The sequence below is a fragment of the Amblyomma americanum genome, chromosome 11 (assembly GCF_052857255.1).
Source record: "Amblyomma americanum isolate KBUSLIRL-KWMA chromosome 11, ASM5285725v1, whole genome shotgun sequence".
Classification (NCBI taxonomy): domain Eukaryota; kingdom Metazoa; phylum Arthropoda; class Arachnida; order Ixodida; family Ixodidae; genus Amblyomma; species Amblyomma americanum.
In genome coordinates, this window is record NC_135507.1 from 57,823,300 (window position 1) to 57,844,141 (window position 20,842).

General features: G+C 47.9%; 1 protein-coding gene across 1 annotated transcript; it reads right to left on the minus strand.

The window, feature by feature from the left end:
• Positions 1-1,564: 1,564 nt before the first annotated feature.
• Positions 1,565-20,487, minus strand: LOC144109652 (piwi-like protein 1). Its single transcript, XM_077642463.1, has 6 exons — positions 20,284-20,487; positions 16,021-16,866; positions 15,510-15,650; positions 11,343-11,915; positions 10,156-10,539; positions 1,565-2,020 (listed from the first exon to the last, which is right to left on the minus strand). The coding sequence occupies exons 1-6, from the start codon at positions 20,485-20,487 to the stop codon at positions 1,565-1,567; spliced, it is 2,604 nt and encodes an 867-aa protein (XP_077498589.1).
• Between the last annotated feature and the right edge of the window lie 355 nt (positions 20,488-20,842).

The following is a 20,842-nucleotide window of genomic DNA, read 5'->3' on the forward strand; positions in this document are numbered from 1 at the left end:
ACCTGACCTCCCATGTTACACACCGCATCCGATATAACACAAACTCGGTTAACTGCCAAGTTTGTTGAAACATCGGAGAAATATGAAACGTTACGCTATACATCGTTCAATGAAATAATGCACACGTTGTATAAATCACATAACTGCACTTTTGGCATATCCCAATTCCACTTAACACCCTTCTTTCTGAAGCAATTAGCATTTTTAAGTCCTTTATAATTTGAGAATTTTATTCCGCATACAATGCGTGCGACTCAGGTTGGTTGCTTAGTTTCTAATTTTGATAATTTATGCTAAGAAAAGGCCTCTAAGCCAAGAATTTAAAGATCCCTATGCTACATAGTAAACCTTCCATTGCCATCTGCCTGCTCCTACTGACATACTTAGCCCTTTTCAGGCATGAGCGTTGAAACCCATATCGTAAACTATGATGTTAAGGTAAAAGATCGGGGAAATGTCATAACATTCGACATGTAGAAATCTGGAAGCACTCGGGGGGCTTTCCTGAGCATACAATACTGAAATTACGCGCCTATCCTAGCCAGACCAGTACTACTGTTTTTCATAAAGTGTTTGCACTCGCAATTCAAATCAAAATATCTAAAGACATCATAAATTTATGCCGGATAATAATTCCATGCCCAGATGCTACATGGAAAAAACTTCAATTTCAGATCCTTACACTGCTTGGTGTAGCACCATTCTTCCGTTTTGAAGACCTAGCTTCCCCTGCCCTCTGCCTATTTACTCTCACACAAGAAGTTAACCCCTCTTGAGCGCATGAGTGTTCCAAATGGTCCCTTCAACTATGAGACCCAGCAAAGCAGCAAGCAGAGGAATGGGGTTGGTCATCAACTTCTCATGTAGGAACCTCGCAGGCTTCAGGGGGCTTTTTTACCAAATGGTAACGGCACAACTTCCCCAACCAAATCAGTTTCAGTGAAGTTTTTGTGACAACATTTACAAACTATAAGTTTCAATACAAATTTAAAGGAAACCATCATGTAAACACAACAGAACCAAAAAAATTGCTTCAACAACTTTTAAAACCAGACCATAGAACAACATTTACGAACAAAAAGTTTCAGTACAAAATCAAAGCAAACCAACTTGTCAAGACAACACAAACACAAAAACTTCTTGCACAACTTTTGAAAGCAAACCAACCATCTGACAACATTCACACACAAAAACTTTCAATACAAATTCAAAGCAAACCAATATGTAATGACCACACAACAAACAAAAAGTTGCTTCAAGAACTTTTGAAAGTAAAGCAACTGACAGCATTTACAGGCAAAAATTTATGGTGGGTGAACAGTGCAACAGAGGCGGGACAAAGGCACAAAAGGACCAAGGCACAAAGGCCCTCCCTGCTTCTGCCGGCGCTTGGTTCATGAAAAGCCATGGCAACATGCGGTGGTCGATCACACACACCTGCTTAACCCCTTTCCGTACTCCTTTGATGCTGTGCGCAGGAGTGCAGAAGAAAGCAGAGGGCACAAGCCTCCCTTCCCACCTTCCTCACACCAGCGAACGTCGGCAAACCCCGAACGCCAGCAGTTTAGAGGTAATACAGAGTAGAGGAGAGGCGCGGGTTGTGCTCCGCGTGCATCGATTGGCCGGCGAGGAAGGCCAGCTTGTGGGCGTACTGGCACGGGGCCGGCACGCGGATGGTGCCCGGCCAGTTGAAGTACAGGTGGGTCAGTTTATAGGCCAGGCGCTGCATGTGGTCGGGCTTGAGGCCCGTCGTGTCGTAGATGACGTTGTAGAGGGTCGGGGCAACGGTGCCCTGGCGCACGCTCTGCGACACCAGGAAGAAGTCGTACCGCTCGGGGCGCGTCACCTCGCTGTTGACCACGGTGCCCGGCAGTGGGTTGGTCATCACGTGCTCACGGCCCGGGAGGAAGAAACGCGTGGAGATGTGTTTGGTCACCACCACGAAGGCCAGCTTGTGCTGCACGCCCGGGAAGAGCGCTTGCAGCGAGGCCACGATCTGATTGATCTCCCACTCTTTCACCTGCGCCGCGCACACCCGAGACACGCTTCAGTCGCGCCCGCTGCCGCCACCAGCACCACCTGCCAGTGCATTGCTGCTGACACCAGAGGACATTGGAAGTTGCGAGAAAGTGACTGAACGATTGGTGGCTCAAAACCAGATAGGTGGAATAAGGTGAAAAGTGCAGAACTGAAAACGGAGAATTTTGAGACCAATTTATAACAGTTAAACAAGATTATGAGATCACTGCAGCACCAGCATTGGAGGAATTCATAAGCATTGACGCCTCTTCGCCCTCTTTCCCACTCTTTGGCTAAATTAAATTCTATCATTGCAAACTTTGATTTTATTAACTTGGTTCCACGCTTCGTTTCCAAATCTGGCGCCATGCTTCGCTCCGTCTTCACTTCCGGTTTTTTCGGATTTGGCGGCACGCATTAGCTCCGTCCACTTGCTGTGATTTCGAATTTTGCGCCACTTTTGCCCCGACCCCGCCCACTTTCGGGATATTTTTGGCTCTAATAAATTACCCTACATGCACCTCATTACTTCCCCTGCGAGATTTTTTAATGCTGAACGTTGTCAAGAAAAAAAAGGTCGCCCTTTTTCACGATAAGCTAAAAGTGGATAAAGATATGTTCGTCTGGGATGAATCCTAAAAAAAGCGCGTAAAAATAGCCTCCTCAAAACCTAGAACACCTCAAGAGGACGAGGCATGACGTCACTCGGAACAATGCAAGCAGCTGCGCGTAGTGAACCTTAATGCACGTAGTTTAGTTAATAAAACAGCCAATCTTGAAATAACCTTATCACAGCATGATCCACACATTACAGTGATTACGGAGACGTGGCTTCACAGCGAAGTGAACGAATGATGATGTATTTCCTCCCGCCTCCACTGTATTTCGAAAAGATAGAGAATCTAGAGGTGGTGGCATAGCTATCCTCAATAAGAAACAAATTGCGGCCGTCTTGCAGGACGAGGTACCAGAAATTGAATGCCTATGCGTAAAATTGTCTTGTTGGGGTCATAACTTCGTTTTATAAGCTCTGTATAGACCTCCCGATTCTGGACCTGACTGCTTAAATAAACTACACAATCATATGTCACAGCACGAAAATAGCAAAATTTTGTTGATGGGAGATTTCAACTTGCCTTGTGTGGATTGGGAACGCCTTGAGTGTTTTGGTGCTAACAGTAAGCATGCAAATAAAATGTTTAAAATAATGCTAACTCACAACTTGATGCAAGTAGTTCACAAACCAACCCGTCAAGTTGGTTCCACGAAATCATTATTAGATCTGTTGTTCCTGCCTCGCAATCTTGTAAGGTTTACTGTCACTGTGGAGCAGGGGCTTTCTGATCACTGCCTAGTTAGTGCTTCCTTGCCTTTGGTACAACACACTAAAAACAAACAATCATCACTACTGTAACTAAGCATCTAGAAACCTGCTTTCTTGATTTCGTTGATACTGATGTCTGCGCACTCTGGGACCGGTTCAAAAAAATTTGTTTTTATTGCATCGAAACTTTTGTGCCAAGCAAATATAGAAAAGAACGTAAGGAAACCCCATGAATCACACGTAGCATAATTCAACTCCGGCGAGAGGTAAAACGGCACAAGAAGAAGCACACACACCCTAAACAGATTAAACATTTGCTCGACAATCTAGCATGCGCCATACGTGATTCTAAAGAGTATTTTTTTAACACATCACTTCAAAATTTCATAAAAAACGAGCCAAGTAAATTTTGGAATTACATCAGTGAGAAAAAGAAAACCGTGTCACAAGTTTCGGTGGACAATGCTATGGTATGTGATCAGATGGCTATTGCCCAGCATTTTAATGAGTACTTTCAAAGCGTATTTTCCGCTCCTAGCGCGTGTACCGCGAATAGCCGGGTGTATCATCTTTCTGAAGTGAACTTCATATCTTATTCAGGTGTCTTTTCTATGTTATTAAACTTAAAAACGAAAACGTCATGTGGTCCTGATAGTGTTCCAAATGTATTCCTTCGTCGTTATGCTGAAACCCTGGCGAAATTCCTCGTGATCATGTTTGGTGCTTCTTTGCTGACAAGCAAATTACCTGATGACTGGAGGACAGCCCGAATTGTCCCCGTTTACAAAAAAGGAAATCGTCTTTTGTTGCAAAACAATCGTCCCATATCATTGACTTCATCGTGCTGTAAGCTACTAGAGCATATAGTTGCACACTGTGTGAATGAATTTCTAGAAAAAAATTTGGTCATAAACGAATTCCAACACACATTCAGAAGGGGTTTCTCGACAGTAACACAACTGGTTACGGTAATTAACTCATTTGCTTCCTGTATAGATAGTAAGGGCCAAATTGATGCAATTTTTTTAGATTTCAGCAAGGCGATCGACAAAGTTCCTCATGATAAATTAATTCTAAAAATGAAACATATTGGCATTCCCGAGATTTTCATAACTTGGATAACCCCATACTTAAAGGACCGCAGGCAGTTTGTTGAAGTTGGTGGACAATGTTCGGGCTCTCTTCCAGTTTCGACCGGTGTACCACAGGGAAGTGTCTTGGGCCCTCTGCTTTTTCTTTTATATATTAATGACATTGTTCAAGTAATAACCCCATCAGTGCATATTAGATTGTTCGCAGACGATTGTATATTATTCAAAGAAATTACTAATAAGGATGACCAGAATGTTTTGAACAATGCTGTGAACAATGTTTTGAAATGGTGCGACCAATGGGGCATGGTTCTAAATGCTGACAAAAGTGTGTATCTTCCGATAACAAGAAAAAACATACCACATAGTTACACATACAAATTAATTTCGTCCCCTCTTGAACAAGTATCTAACTACAAATACTTAGGCATAACTATAACTAGCAAATTAACGTGGAACTTGCATATCAAAAACATTTGCTCTAACGCATTTCGCAAATTGTGCTGCTTAAGACATAAACTGAAGAACGCGCCTCCTAACATCAAGCTAATTTGTTATTCTTCTATAATCAGACCAAAACTCGAATATGCATGCGTAGTGTGGGACCCGTATACTAAATCTAACATAGCCAATTTGGAACGAATACAGAGAAAGGCTGTTAGATTCATCTTTAATAAATATGCAAAGACTGACTCCCCCACCACTTTGATGGAAATTAACAAAATTGAACGATTTGAACTCCGAGGAAAAAAGTTCAGGTTAGAGTTTCTTGCGCTTTTATTAAAGAACAAATTGGTCTGGACCCCTCATTATACTTAAAGCCGTTATCTGCCAGACAAACTCGACATTACCACCCTAGTTTTCTAACCCCTATATTCGCCAAAACAGACACCTACAAGTTTTCATTTTTCCCATGAACTATAATAGATTGGAATCAAATAAATCAACCATTGCCCCATGAGGTCTAACCAATTAGTGCTATTTCTGACTATTTTCCAGTGTTATTTCTTTCTTATTTCGCTCACTTGTACGCCCACTCTGCTTGGACTTAGTGTCCGCAGTATTTCATAAATAAAATAATAATAACAAGATCATAATGACACGAAGCCGTGAAAAATGCCATGCAATTCTTACCCTTTAAAGAAAAAAACTGAGCCAGAGCCAACTGCGCATGCGCTACCCAGGGCTCCAGGTAGCAGCATATAGTAACCAGGAGTTTCACCAGGAGCTTTCATCCAGGCCCCAGTGGCAGCCATGTATGTGTAGATTTATGAAGCATGGTGGAATCCCGCGCGTAAGTCCAATCTGCTTATCGCCACTCGCTCGGGCTTCCAACATCCAATTTACATGTTTCACATCAGACAGCTTCCGTCATCTCATGTGGAAACCAACAAAAAACATTATGCTAAAACTTTCGATTGCCGCACTGTATTGCCGCGAGCCTGGTCCCGAGCAAGACGTGCATGCCTGTCACATACTTTCTAGCCATGATGGCATCCTCATGGAAAATTGACCGCCCACGCAGATGCCATCTGCAAAGTTTCCAATATCTGCAACTTTTTTCATGCTATTCTGAACTCCCGGGAATCAATTCATTGCGCACGTACATGGCAGATGCTCAGAGCCCAACCTCTTGATTCCTAATCCTACTCTATTAGTCCGAAATCCAGCCTGCCTTGCTACAAAAAGTTACCGTTCTTGAAAAAATCTAAGTTTACTGTGGAATAAAAGCTTTCTGTAATCACTGCAACACATCGGCAAAACGTTAAGCGTGGTCCACTACAGCACTTTCCTGCTTGATCACACTTCCAACACAGAGGCCGCATCATCTCCAGTGGACACGAAATGTGAAAACACTCGCGTAGTCTGAAATGTAAATGCAAGTTAAACTGCTTGTAAATATTAATTAGCCACCAGTGGTCTAAATTATCTCCGGGCCCTTCACTACACCATATCTCGCAGCTCTCATGCAGCTTTGTTACGCTCAGTGCCAAACGTTTTTAGGGGATTGAGTATACATCTCGTTTGGTCGAAAAGCCGCCGTCGTATTCGGCCCCTAAAAAATTGGGGCTGCGAAAAACAAATCTTAGCATGCCAAGCGTTTTCCGCACAATGTTCCGGATTGTCTCTTATGATTCAACGTTTCGCGCAGCATCCGGCGTTTTAAAATCGGTGCTGCGTAAAAAATCCTATCATGCCAATTTGCGGTTCTAGTGATCGACGATTAACTGGTGTGGGATAGGCGATGAGGAGTTCAAGAAATAACTGAAGTTAATTGAAGAACTGGTATATTAAAGAAAAGAATAAAATGTAAGAAGTGGTGTTTAAATATGTCAACATTCTCAGAATTATAAGCCAATGCTTGACGATGCTAATTAACACAATTTAGGGTGTGTGACTGATCGATTATTTAACTGAAACAACTGAAAAAAAATGAAAAATGCGTTCAAAGGTGGTAAACTGCTGAGAATGGAAAGCCTAACCCACTCCGCTATCGCGTTATACCATTAATGCGAAGCTTAAGTGTCCTCTCCAATTTCTTTTAATGTGATAGCATTAAATGAACCATGAAGGCGAAAAACTCGCCAGCAGTGTCTACGTGAAGCATCCAACTTAAAGGGACTTCCCTCTCTCCACCCTCCACCTGTCAACTGTCCTCCTGCAGGGGAGAGGAGCAAGACGTGGGTCGATGGATGAGGAGCAGACCCCCGCTCAGAATATATAGCCTCCCAAAGAACGATGCGTGCGAAATTGAAGCTTCCTGAATCCATTCCTTCTCGCACAGCTCAGGAAGAACAACATGGTTCTCAAAGGCTGCGTTTGAAATGGCCACCTTCCAATGCAGAGCTATCCCTTACAAAATTTTTTTAGACAGTCAATAGACTGACCATTTACTTCTGTCTATAATGTCTATAGACTGTTTATGAACAAATGATATAGACTGTTCACAGACTTTTGCTATAATGTCTATAGACTGTTAATGGACAAATGCTAGAGAAAAGTCGGTAGGCAATACTAATCCTTTAGGTAGTCTATACACATTCTATAATTTTATGGCCATACACTTTTTGATGACTTTTGTCTTCAGACAGACTATAGACTATGAATAGACAAAAAGAAATATCTATATGAAGGCAATAGAGACTATAACAAGTTTATAGGCTATCATAGACAATTTTTTAAAGGCCTCATATCGCATAACCACTCCCGCACTGCGCTGGTAGTGGTAAGAGGACTCGCCGCAATCTCAGATTTTGCATAAAAAACAACTGGAGTAGACTGGGTAGTGGGAGACAATGGACTCAGAACTGGAATAGAAATATAATTAGAATAAAATGAAAAATGAAATAGACTGGTGAGGCAAAGAAGAATGCTGTCATATTTCTTCTGCATCGATCCAACTGATCGCTCTAAAATGTTTTTTTCTTCCCTGCTACGAAACACGCTATAGCAAAAATGTTTATCAATAACTTGCAGTTTGACGGGGCCAAAATGACGAAGTCTGTCTCGCCATGACGTTTTAGCACCCGCAAAATGCTTGCCGAGATGCAATGAATCCTCGAGCTCATGTATTTATTACCAGTTCTGACGAACGCCACAAAACAGGTCAATCATGTTATTATCTAGAAAGATGGTTAGACATATTCTTTCTGCGACCTTCAAAGGCCGGTCCAGACGGGAGAGATAAGATGATGAGACGCCTGCACCATCCTAGCCACGAAGTTTTCGAAGCCATATTGTGCCATATACCAGGCCATAATCACGTCTTCGAAATTCGATTTTCTAGAAGCCGCAAAGAGAATGTGGGTGTGCTTCTTGACCAGCAAATGTTGGAAACTCTTAATAACTGACATCCCCTGCAGAGAACTTCTGCACACAGTAATAGATTCTCGATGTATTTCTACTGAAAGTCGACAGAAACTCTTGGAATTTTTTAGGGGATGGCATTAGCATCGGCCAGCCACTTATCTTACATTGAGACTATCTGAATAACCACAATAGTTATGTAGCAAGCGAAAACAATTTAACTAAGCAGCTTACCTGTAAACCTGATTCGCTTGTATTTGGAAGTTTATTGTTTACGGATTACATGGGTTTAACGGCACAAAGCTACTTAGGCTATGAGGCACGCCGTACTGAAGGGCTCTGGAAATTTTGGATGTTTGCCACCACTACAGTTACAGCGCAAAATGCCTGCACTACGAACCTGCAATACACTCTACATGCATCTACATTATTTCATTTTATTTACATAATACTGCAGAGCTTGAGTGGCCCAGGTAGGATGGGCAAAGACTACAAAGAATCAGCATTCTTAAAGCCAAGAAATAACAATACAGGCCACAGTACAATTATTGGAGATAACATTTAAGCTCCACCTTAACGATATGACGCGACAGCAAAAAAAGTTTATTCCTATATATACAGAAGGTCATTTTCTACATTCAGAGAACCATGGGACTCCTCATACCCCTCCTGGCGCAGTGGTTCAGCGGTTAAGCAATGAGAAACGTGCCTGCGCCCTTGTGCGCCCCAGGTTTCTCTTTATGAGCCACCAATGATTAACTGCCATCTGCGATAGTGCGTAGCTTGCTCCCTATCCGGTAGGCAGCTTGCGACGACGCCGCAAGGCCACGTGACCTAGATGGCCCACCTGCCTCCTGGGTTGCTCTGTGGGCGCCACCTGCCAAAGTCATGCTCGTGACTTTACTTACGTTTGTCAAGGACGCGTCCATATGCAGAGAAGGTCAAATTACCACGTGACCTCGCTACATTACAGCAAAAGTGGGTGCGTAGCGCCTGAATACATACCTGTACTTTCGACTCGTTATATATGTGCTAGTAGAACGGCACCATTTGCATAAATTTTAGGGGCCACGAGCAAGATGCAGAATCTTCAAAGTGGTGCCAAATGACCTGACATGTTCCGAAGGACAAAACTGCTAATTGAGATGAAGCCCAAAATATGTGCCAGATTTGCACCGATGATCTTCCCGCCCCATACCGTACATTACGAGGATGTTCAGGCGGCCATTGCGGTCGAACCGCCTGTCGGAGGGGGTTCCGCTTGGTGTCAAACGATTCATCCTGTTGTGCTGCACACGTTTTAACGAGGAAATATACCGGATATAGCAAAGCTGGCTGTAAAATGCAATAGTAGTGCAAAATCCATGAGGTAGACGGCGCTGCTTGTGTCTTGTGCGGAGAGGAGGAGGAAACGGCTGAACACTTGATACTTTTCTGTAAAGGGCTTCACCCTACAGTGGAGGGCAGCGGGGCTGACTTACCCAAGGCATTGGGGTTTAGGGATAGTGAAGGGAAAGTGGATTTTAAGAGGTTAGAAGTAACCAAGCGAAGGTTATCTGATTGGTGGCTAAAAGCAAGACAGGAGTAAAATTTCACAAGACATGGCTAGGTGGCTTGAGCCACCGCCCGATGTAAAGGGTTCAGCCGTATCCATCCATCCATCCATCCATCCAAGGGATGTTTCCGAAGAAACATTCGCGAACATTCGTATTTACTCTTCTTCACGTTTGCTGATCAGCACACCGATGCAAATACGAAGCTCCCGTAGCTAACACCATGAAGTCGTACACTGGGGCAGCGTTGGCGGAGAATGTTTTCGCTCACAAGGCCAATGCCTGGTGTTCTGGGTAACAATGCCTCTGACGCTATCGCGTTAAAACTGCAGGTAAACAGAGTACCACCAGAAATGCTCACCTGGGGGATCTGTCCGTCGGACACCCCGACGCGGAAGAAAATGATGCGGTCGGGTGAAGCGCCGTCATTGCACTGCGAGTACTTGCACAGCGCGTCACGCAGAAGCGAGGCAAGCGAGTGGCCCAGCCCCTCGTGGGTGTCGTGGAAGGAGACGCGCGAGTACCACCGCGTCAGGCTCTTGTTTATGCTGGCCACGAAGGCGCCCGCCGAACGATGGGGTGAGCTCGAGTCGCGGTAGGTGTCGCAGCCGATCACCATGGTGCTGACCAGAGGGATCTCCAGGCACCAGGCCTCGCCGCCCAGCTTGCAGTTCAGCTGCACCGCAACCTTGGTGGCCACCGAGCGGATGTTCTTGCGGTTGCCGATGGTGCGGGCGAGGATCACCTGGGAAGTGTAGCGAAAACAATGAGGGCCATCGGCACCATTATGCACTGTACTGCTTTAGCCATGGCTTTGCTTTCTTCAGTCTACTTGCCCCATCTGTCCCAGTCTACTTGCCTCATCTTAACCCACAGCTCCTTGCTACGTTAACACTTACATACACGTCGACCAACTTTCACACCCAGACAGCCCTCGCATCGCTCTTGGCGTAACTGTTTACAGCGCAGCGAAAAGAGGCAACAGCTAATCTTGACAGTAATATAGATTACAGCACGACCAACTAGACAGTGATGCTCCTAGCCAGAGAATTGCTCGGTGCTCACCACGTCAAATGAAGTGATTATTCTCTTTATGCACAGCGTTCCCGCCAGTTATGACTAATTGGAGCCTCCATTTATACAAATGAAACCAACCGAAGAACTGAAATGAGGTAATTATAAATTCTTTGAGTCTTGAAAAGCAAATCACATCAACGCGCACCACACCTTCCCTCTTTTGCACACAAAGGGCGAATCGAACACTCATTCCAAGTGATTACAATTGCGTTTCAAGGAAGCTGGACTCGGCGCTCTATAATAATGATAATAATAACTCTTGTTGGCATCAAATACAATTTAAAGGAAGCCAGAGGTCTGCAGAAAAAGCTGTAATGAGGATAGCTTGTTGACGCCGCAGGCCCCCTGTACAATGGTCATCTTACAGAACCGCAAAAACAGACTCCGGAGATGTCTTGAAAAGTAAATCCAGAGTTTTTACTGGAGCTCGCTACCCGCTTCGGGCGACAAAGAACAATAGCCTCGGCCGACCTGCGTGTGGAGGCCGAGGTCGACGCAGGCCTCCTTCTTGATCAGGTCGTAGCGGTCCTTCCGGTTGTTGGGAAGCACGATCAAAGCCAGCTGAATATTGCCCGCTCTGGCAAGCTGGCGCAGAGCTTCCACGAAGCCGCTGGGCCGGTCATCGTCCAGCAGCACCAGGCGTGGTTGGCTGATCTTGACGCCCATGGGCGGGCACACGGACATCAGGGTGCGCACGAACTCCGTCACGTTGGCCTCCTCGCGCCGGTGGCAGAGGACGATCCACGACTCGACGGCGACGGCGACGTGCAGCGGCCGGTCGCGCGTCTCGCGCGAGAAGTCGGCCGTGGCCGCGCTGTAGCGGTACGCGTTGCTGCCCTGCATCACCTTCTCGGGCGGCAGCACGCGGGCGTCGATTCTGACGAGCGAGTCGTCGAACCGGATCCCCCAGCTGTCCATATCGTTGCGGATAGCGTCGTTGTTGTTGATGCGGTCCATGAACTCGAGCAGGTTCCGCACCCGTTTGGAAGGCTCCACGCGGGTGTGCTGAGCCAGGTCCCGCATCACAGAAACGTTGGCGCGCATCTGCGAGGCAATTAAGGGCCCGTTAGACAGCAACTGTGGTTTGCGGTCTATGGCCGCCCCAAAGCAACTCAGGCTATAAGGGAAGCCGTAGTGGAGGGCCTTCGGATAATTTCAACATCTTGGAGTTCTTTAACGCGCACTGACAATGAACGGTACGGGAGCCTCCATAAATTCGCCTCCATCGAAATGCGACCGCTCCGGCAGGGATCGAGCCCGTGTCTTTCATGTCAGCAGGCGAGAACCATAACCACTCAGCCACCGCGGTGGCGGACAGCGACACTTATCTGGGTAGCTCCAATGGTTCAGAGTCCGCCAAAGATTTTCGGTCGGGTCCCAGAAGGCCCGTATACCCATTATATGCTAAACCACTTTTAAAAATGGCGCAAACTAGACTTTGTACGAGCACATGTGCCCTTAGCGACCACGATACAGCGCGGGGTCCGTAATCTTCAAGTTCTCACAAGCTGCATACATGCATGTAGGCATGGCTTAAACTGGGCACGCTTTATGGTTCTACAAGGAACGGTAAAAGATGCTGACGCCTTCCCGTCCCCAAGCCCGTTGCTCCAAAAAGGTTTGTAGCGCATTCAAATCAATTCGAACACAAACCTTATGAAGAAGCACAAACCTCCATTTCTGCTTTCCAACATTTCAATTTTAAATTCAGGTTTTTAGTACATACTATGTCCTATGCATTTTGCGGTACCAGTTTTGTAATGCAGTAAAACCTCGTCAAGCCAATTCAAGGCGTACTCGCATGAGCAAAACGTGCGCTTAGGAAGTTCCAGCACGAAATGCCCGCGTCCGCTTCCATTCAGCCTCATATCTTGATGCCCGTTCACGGCGTAGTGGCTTATCGCGAACGTTTCATTTAACGCGTACTAATCGCGTAAAAGGTGGAACGGATATCTCGTAGCACACCCACGAGTACGCCGCGCGTCGTAACGAAGCAAGCTTCACGGATAATACGTTGATGCAGATACAGCGTAGCATGCTTGAAGCTGCTGACACGCTCGGAGAGCGATCACTTATGTTACCTAACAAAACACCTCTCCTTCGCCCACGGGGTGGGAGGAAAAGGAGCGAAGCTCGGAATGCTTACCACCGCCGAAGATAACGCCTGCGAAGTACTCGAAAATGTTTACGCCGGAAAGGTACTCTAGAAACTGTCGCCTTTTGCATGCATAGAGACAGACAGTCCATTTGAGGCGTCACTATAGCGTTGTCCGATAGGGACACTGTTGTCTCTGTCACTGTCGAAACGCCATTTTGAAAAACTTAAGACGGGCTTCGCCTGTTCAACCAAAACGGCCGAGGACTAGCGGTGAAATCAGCCGGCGTCTAGTGGGGAAATTTAGAGCCGACTGAAATACCCTGGAAGCTGCGCAAGTATAGCCTCCAGGCATATAATAGAATAACGAATTTATGTGGTCATGCGCGAATAAAAATGAGAGAATTTTCACCTAAATTCTTTAAATGTGGGGAATCAGAACTGCATAAACCCTAGCTAATGAAATGCAACCGCATGAAAAGACACGGCACGGCATGAGCTGTTGCTCACGTGATTCCAACCCTGACGGCTGTAGCGCGCTGTGTGCGGGGATGGCGAAGCGCGCAGGCGACGCGTTATGGGTGAGAGTATTGGCCAAGTGGTGGCGCTAGGATTGTAAACGATGGCGGCACCGTCGACAGTGATTGCACAAAGCCACAAACAGCGCAAAACCTTGCTCCAGGATAACCCATCATAATAGTGTTTTCGAACTAAAACGGTACAGTACGGTACTTGGGGTTTAACGTCCCACAGCAACACAAGCCATGAGGGAGAGCGTTATAGAGGGCGCGAAGTAATTCACATCACCTGGTGTTCTAACGGCGTCCGTGTGTTCCGTCCTTGGTGCAATGACCCTATTATTGATGCAGTACTAAGTTCAATACCATAGTAATATGACGTAACATGAAACAATACGTCAGGTGTCGCCACGCAGCCGTCACGCCCGTGTTTCGGGATGGAACCAACCGGTGCGGACCGAAGTGAACCTGCATGTTCCGTGAACACCTTCGGAATACAGCCTCAAGTATCCACGCCACGAAGTAAAATGTAAATTGTAAATTGAGGGAGTTTAAGCTCCGCATTAATGTCGACCACTTGGTTTTCTTTAACGCCCGCTCACATCGCACAGTACCTGGGCACCTTCGGCGTTCCGCCCCCATCGAAGCGCGCAGCCATGAGCCCAGGTCTTAAGGCTCAGTAGCCGAGCGCTCTTACCACAGGGCCACCGCGGAGGGTGGCGTAGCATTGCATTCACAGCAGACGCGCTCTACTCTAAACAGGACGACTGGTACTTCAGTAGAGTAGACCGGCGCATTCGATAGATGACGTCACGAATGACGCAGTGGCAGATGGTAATGCACTGCGACAGCCATGTTCCCGTTGTCTCGAGCGCTCTCCTGCCTCAGGTGGCACTGATTCTATACACAGGTGGCACTTATTCTATATAAGCTGACTAAGCAGAGCTACCCTGACCAGCTTAACCACTTAATCGGTGAAAGCTGTTATTCCTTTCGTTTAGCTCTGCATTTGGCCCTGGAATCTCCTTTGTCAATCATAAGCGATAACCTATAGTCAAATATAAGACAAGAAAAAAGCGTTTCTCCCCCGTCACAGGACCGCCTTGCGACCACTGGCATCAGCCGGTGGTTCTCACGACCTTGTTAGCGTGACAATGCAAGGAGTCGCAAATGAAAAAGGGATAGTTTCCTCACTGCACTGTGGCGCCGCTCACTCTATTGTCATGAGAATCGGCCGACGCCGTTGGCTGGAAGGATGTCCTTTGACGGGGAGAAGCCGCTTTGTTCTTGAGGTGTATCCGACTGTAGCCGTGGTGATGAGAATAAGCGAATTCTTATCTAGCGACCCATCACCTCCCAGCTTCTCTACCATCCCTCTACTACTTGCCCAGCCCCTCTCCGCTTTATGCTGAAAGCTGGATTTCCCCATTTGCACACTGCAACCTGTCAACTGTGGCAAGCAGGTAACAAGTGAATTGATTTAAATTAAGCTCCTAAGGCTGACGCTGTTGTAGATCACGCGGTAGAATGCAGGGCTTTATGACCAAACTACATCTATATCAGCTGCCCCTTTAACAGCTGACGCTGACAAAGAAAAAAACGAGTGACAAACAGCCATATAGGCATTGTTGGACTGGAGTTCCTGGCACTAGGGCTTGCTGATTAGAAGTGCCATGAGGTTTGCCACATGACAAATTGACAAACGTTTCCGTTTGCCGCACATTAAAAGAGAACACAGCTGCAACTGTTACGGTGTTCAACTTAACACACTTTCCCCTTACTGCACCGCGCCGTCACTGCAGAGCCCTATGCGTCGTGCCGCGGTACCTCATCCTCTACCACCACTCTGCGTTGTATTTTCAAGTTGTTTTTCCACGCTCGCCGAGCAGCGCATCAATGGCCTGATCCCTCCCCGCCTCCAACTTAAACCCCCGGCCAAGTCGCGAACGCAGGAGTTATACCCATTATAAACAGCGGCCGCCGTAGAAAAGGTCAAACAGCACTACATTCAAACCGACTGCCCACCTCGTCAGTGAGTCCCGTCAGGACACACAGCTCCGGCACCAGGTAGATGTTCTGCGTGCGTCCGGCGCGCAGGTCCTTTTCCTTGGGACGGACCACCAGCAGCGGCTGGCGCATGTCGCGGATGCGCCTCTCGTACTGGTCCTGCACATGCATCGCCCAAGGACAGACGAGGTCAGTCGTACCAGCAGCTATACTGCTAAGCACACCAACCCTCAAATACGCTGGGCTTTGCAACACAAGGATAACTGTTTGAGGAAACTGAATGAGCTGCATGCCAGATAGGTAGTGGTTTGTCACAGAAAGACGACATCAAAGGACAGAAAACGCGATTCAGACAGAGGTGGCTGAGCCAGATGGAGAGACAAACATGGAAACATTCGGGTACCACTTCGGAATGGACCCTCCTGGCATAATATATTGGAAGAAGCTTCTGATGTGATGGCGACGACGTAACCAGTTAATTGACCACTTTGCACAGAACCTATAACATGCCACTAGTAGCAACACGTACCCGGTAGTAGTCGGCGTACGTCTTGGACCCCTCCTTGGTTTCAAACGTGCAGGCCGGGTTCTCGTCCCAGTCAATGTCGTCCACCCTGTAGGTCTTGTTGTTGTAGGGCGTCATGACAATGCAGCCGGCCACCCGTTTCACGCACTCGTTCTTGTAGTTCGGGACGTGCTGGATCTGAGACATGAGGTCGAAGACGCTGTCGCGACGCAGCACCTTGTGCAGCGTGTCCGTGACCAACAGGACGCCCGCATCGTGCTGACCAATGGCCGTGACGAGCCCCTGCCACAGCTCGAGTGCGTGCTGCGGAATGCTCGCCACGGCGCGCTTGTCGAAGAAGTACCGGTTGATCTGCACAAAGTCCAGGCGCTCCAGGTTGCGGCGCATCTGCGTGTTGAAGAGGCGCAGCAGCTCCGGGTTGAACGGGGCCAGTTCCTGGACCCACTTGAAGCGGACGCAGATGATCTTGCCGTCGGTGCGCCGCTGCGGGAACACCTCGGTGATGTCTTGGTTCAGCCGGTTGGGCGACTTCAAGTCAGACATGCCATCGAACACGAGGTACTTGTCGAACATGTCCATGTAGTCCACGAGCAGGGCGCGCCGCATGCGACTAGACTCCACCGTCGGCGTGAACTCCACATGGTACTGGTGTATGCAGCACTGGGGCATGGAAAGCAGCCGGAAGTAGTTGGCCACAACCTTGATGGGGCTGCCCGAAGTGCCCCTCTTGTTGTCGATGTGCGCAGGTAGCGTCTCGACGACGGCGAACTCGTCGCGGCGACGCCGGGTTTCTTGGCGGCCGCAGTCGCCACTGTCGCCAGGTGTAACGGCCGGTGCGAACTGGAACTGCTGCAAGCAGACATACAGAGAGAGGGAAGGAGACAGCTTTGCACACAAAGCCGCCGCTCACAATAAGGATATACTTAAATTTACACGAATGCGCAAAGTCTGCTGAAGAGCACAATTACGAAACCCTAACCCATGTCCTCTGTTCTTCCCTCGATTTTTCACCCGCCGCGGTGGCTGAGCGGTTAGGGCGCTCGATAATCGAGCAGGAGTACCCTGGTTCGATCCGTCGTGGGCGGTCGCGTTTCTGTGAACGCGAAACGCAAACGGCGCCTCTGTGCTGTGCGATATCGGTGCAGGTTAAAGATACAGAGGTGGTAGAAATTATTCCGGAGATCTCCACATGGCACCTCTTACTTCCTTTCTTCTTTCACTTCCTTTATCACTTCTCTTACAGCGCGGTTCGTGTGTGCGCCGAGATATGTGAGACAATTACTTCGTCATTTCCTTTCCTCAAAAACCAGCTTTCCCTCTATTTTTCAGTATTTCTATTATTCGTCGTTACTTTTGTTAACTTTTACTATTTCGTTTTTGTAATTTGTTCTTTTTTTGTTTTATTTCTCTTTTTATTTTAACGTTTTTGTTTTCTTTTATTTCATTGCAAATACGTTAATTGCTTGTAAACTGTTGCTTACCTTTCTGTTTATTAACCACACAACTTTTGATTGACAGTTCGTACTAAAAATTTCCGTACACAACTTCCGTCCACGGCACTCAGATAGGCTTGCGCCTCAACTCATACTCCTCTTGAGGTGATCAACGAGGTGATCTTGAATACTGCAACAACCCGTACAACCGTTACATCAGATACGCGCTGGTGTAAAAACTCCTGCTCTTCTTCACTGCTGCAAATAGGTCCAAGCAATATAGCTGCCAACCACATCGAACTAAGGCTCTAAAACAATAAAAGTGCCTACAGTGTGGGCATCGCATATTAAAAAGCTCAGAAACACTTTCTCGCGATGCTGAACCTCTGCACCCAACCTTCACGAAGAAGAGTCGCAATTTTGCACACCGTGGTGCTAACACTTCGGAGGGGACCACCCCCTTTCAATACGAGGTGCTCTGTCCGACAGCGGAGACCGAGTTAGTATACAGGCGGCCTATGGTCACCGAATTCCTCTTCGATGAACGCTGGTCCGTACCCTTGCGACCGACATCCATTATGACGCGGAAAACCCACAAAACTCAACCTACCTCACTCCATAGCACTCCGGTCGGACCACACCTCAAGTGATCGCCTGCCCTATCCGCACCTGGACACAGATAGGAAGGGGCACCGACACTCGTCCTGCCTCATGCGGCAGCTTTGGTCCTCAGTCATACGGCAACTTGGGCCAGACTATAACGATTTCCAGTGCAAATTACCTCACCGCATCCCCCTTCCCGATCACTCCGGATACCTGCGCAGCGGAGCAAGCGGACAGCAGCTGTGGTCTCACCATCCAATCTCACATTCATTAATTGAAAAGCTCACCTTGTTCTAGTGTGGGCTGCCCAAGTCAACACCTGCTCAGCCAAGTATCATCCTAGCCAGGCACCATCCTGACCTTCCCCCTGGCTTTGTACCACCCAAGTTAACTTCATCCAACAACCCTTCATCAAGTACTTGTCTCGAACAGCAATGAGCTGTCTTTAAGGAGTGTTTGGCATCATACGAACAACAAATCTCCTGCATAACGCAAAGCATGACCAGCCTGAAATCAATGGTCGCGAACATTCTCAAAGTCGTAAATCCTCTCGTATCCCGCATTTTCAGGATACGATCTATATTTTTTGAGGACACAGGCAAGATTGAGATAGGGCGGCGATTGTTTATGTAATCACGCCGGCCTCCTTTATGTATAACTATGACTTTAGCTATCTTCATGCTATCAGAGAATTAAATCTTCCTTACCAAGCAACAACTCACACGGCTCGCTTCTGCCTAAGCAATTTACACGAAGCTTCTCTCCATCTCCCCAGTCAACATCAGACTACATGACACCGGTCTCTTCTACCTCTTACCTGCCTTCCTGGCGTTCACCGGAACCGACAGATTGCATGATTGCCCGGCGCCTTCCAAGGGACCCCTGGCTACTTCGTCATTTCAGCCTTTCCCCATTCGGTCTCTCTCTTCACGTTACCAATACCCACGCCTCATCTAACCTAGTATTTGCCCCCTCCCCCATCGCATGACATCAAGGCTAGACGAAGACAGGCGGCTCGTACGCGCGACACATCACACAACTCCGTGCCGCAACCAGATGGTGGCGTACAATGATGCGGTGGTCTCATATTCACAAGGACTGGGCACTGCAACGTACGCGATGTGTACAGCCCCACACGCTCTCGTTTCACATATACGCCTCCAGCCCATACGGTCAATCTCCTAATGCTTCCACCCTGGAAACTATCCCAGCTGGGCACATCATCATCTCCTTCACTCAATTACCCCAGCATCAGTATGCACAATATAAACTGGCAACAAGGATATGCTACTCTTTCTCTTCGAAGCGCACAATCTCGGCGGGCATATACGGCGACCTCAGTGGAGCCTTCCGTACCCCATACACGGTGACAGTGAGGTAGATTTCTGGCCATGCTTGGACCGCAAGAAAGGAGGTGATACTATGAACAGTATCGAAGTCTCTTCATTTTGCCCGCGAAAACAGACGGCAAAGGCGACACCTGCGCTCCACGGCCACCATCTTAGCGTAGAAACGCTCCGTTTCCAGTTGAAGCAGCTTCTCGTCTTTAGATTAATGCACTAAGACGTTTAATGTATACGGGCGAACTTCGGCAAGTTGTCTTCTGTGTCACCACTGTGAAATGCCAGACTGAGGGCCAACTGGGGGGTTATCTTCATTTCATTATATAGAGTTAATGAATTTGAGAGCAACATGCATATGCGCATAGTTACAGAGTAACACTTAAGTTCTCGTGTAGCACTACGACGCGAATCCCAGGTAACGGGCCTTTAACAGATGATGTTAAGAATTGAAATGCCCCCGATTGCATATTCTTCCGCTCTCTCTATACTTTGCACATTCCCCGTTCACCCTCCCCTGCCTACTGTAGCAACTCTTCGGACGGTTTCCGTGGAAGCCATCTTTCAGTTGCGAATTGCTACTACTACGACCCAAAACCCAGGGGTGCCGCCGCGGTGGCTCAGTGGTTATGGAGCTCGGCTGCTGACCGGAAAGACGCGGGTTGGATCCCGTCCGCCGTGGTCGAATTTCCATGGAGGCGAAATTCTAGAGGTCCGTGTACTTTGCGATGTCAGTGCATGTTAAAGAACCCGAGGTGGTCAAACTTTCCGGAGCCCTTCACTACGCTCATAGCCTCAGTCGCTTTGGGATGCTAAACCCCATAGACCTAGGCCTAAAATATAGGCAACGGCCCTTTAAGAGCTGTCGCTGTAAATAAGAGATAACTCACCGGCGGCAACACAGCTGAAGGCGCCATCGACGCCATCTGCTGGTGGTGCGCCCCGTGTCCGATGGCCACCCTGTCGATGGGGAACGACCGGCCCTCCACGCTGCCGAGGGCGGCCATCGACGGCGCCACCGAAGGCGCCGGCAAGGACACCGTCGCAGGCCTCAAAACACCAGGCGTCCTTGGCAAAGCCGCTGGCGGCGCCATGGCAGCAGGAAATTGAGGCACCGTAGGTGCCGCCTGTGCTCCGGGCAATACGACCACGGCCCGTGCCCTGCCGCGCGAACGGCCGCGAGCGCGACCGAGGGGCGGAGGTGCTTGACCGCCGCTGTTTTTGTCCATCTGGCTCTACAACGAACCGCTGATCTACAGCGATGCCCGCTCGTTGCGGTGGTGTTGAGGACAAGACCCGCCAAGGGCGAGACGGCTTAGGTCTATGTGCTCGCCTCGTTGACTCGAAAGTGGGAATGGTGCGCAGCAGAAGCCCTGCGGCGACGAACAAAGACACGATCGTCACTTTCAAAATGCACGCAGGACAAAAGGAGCAAATATGGGGAGGCAA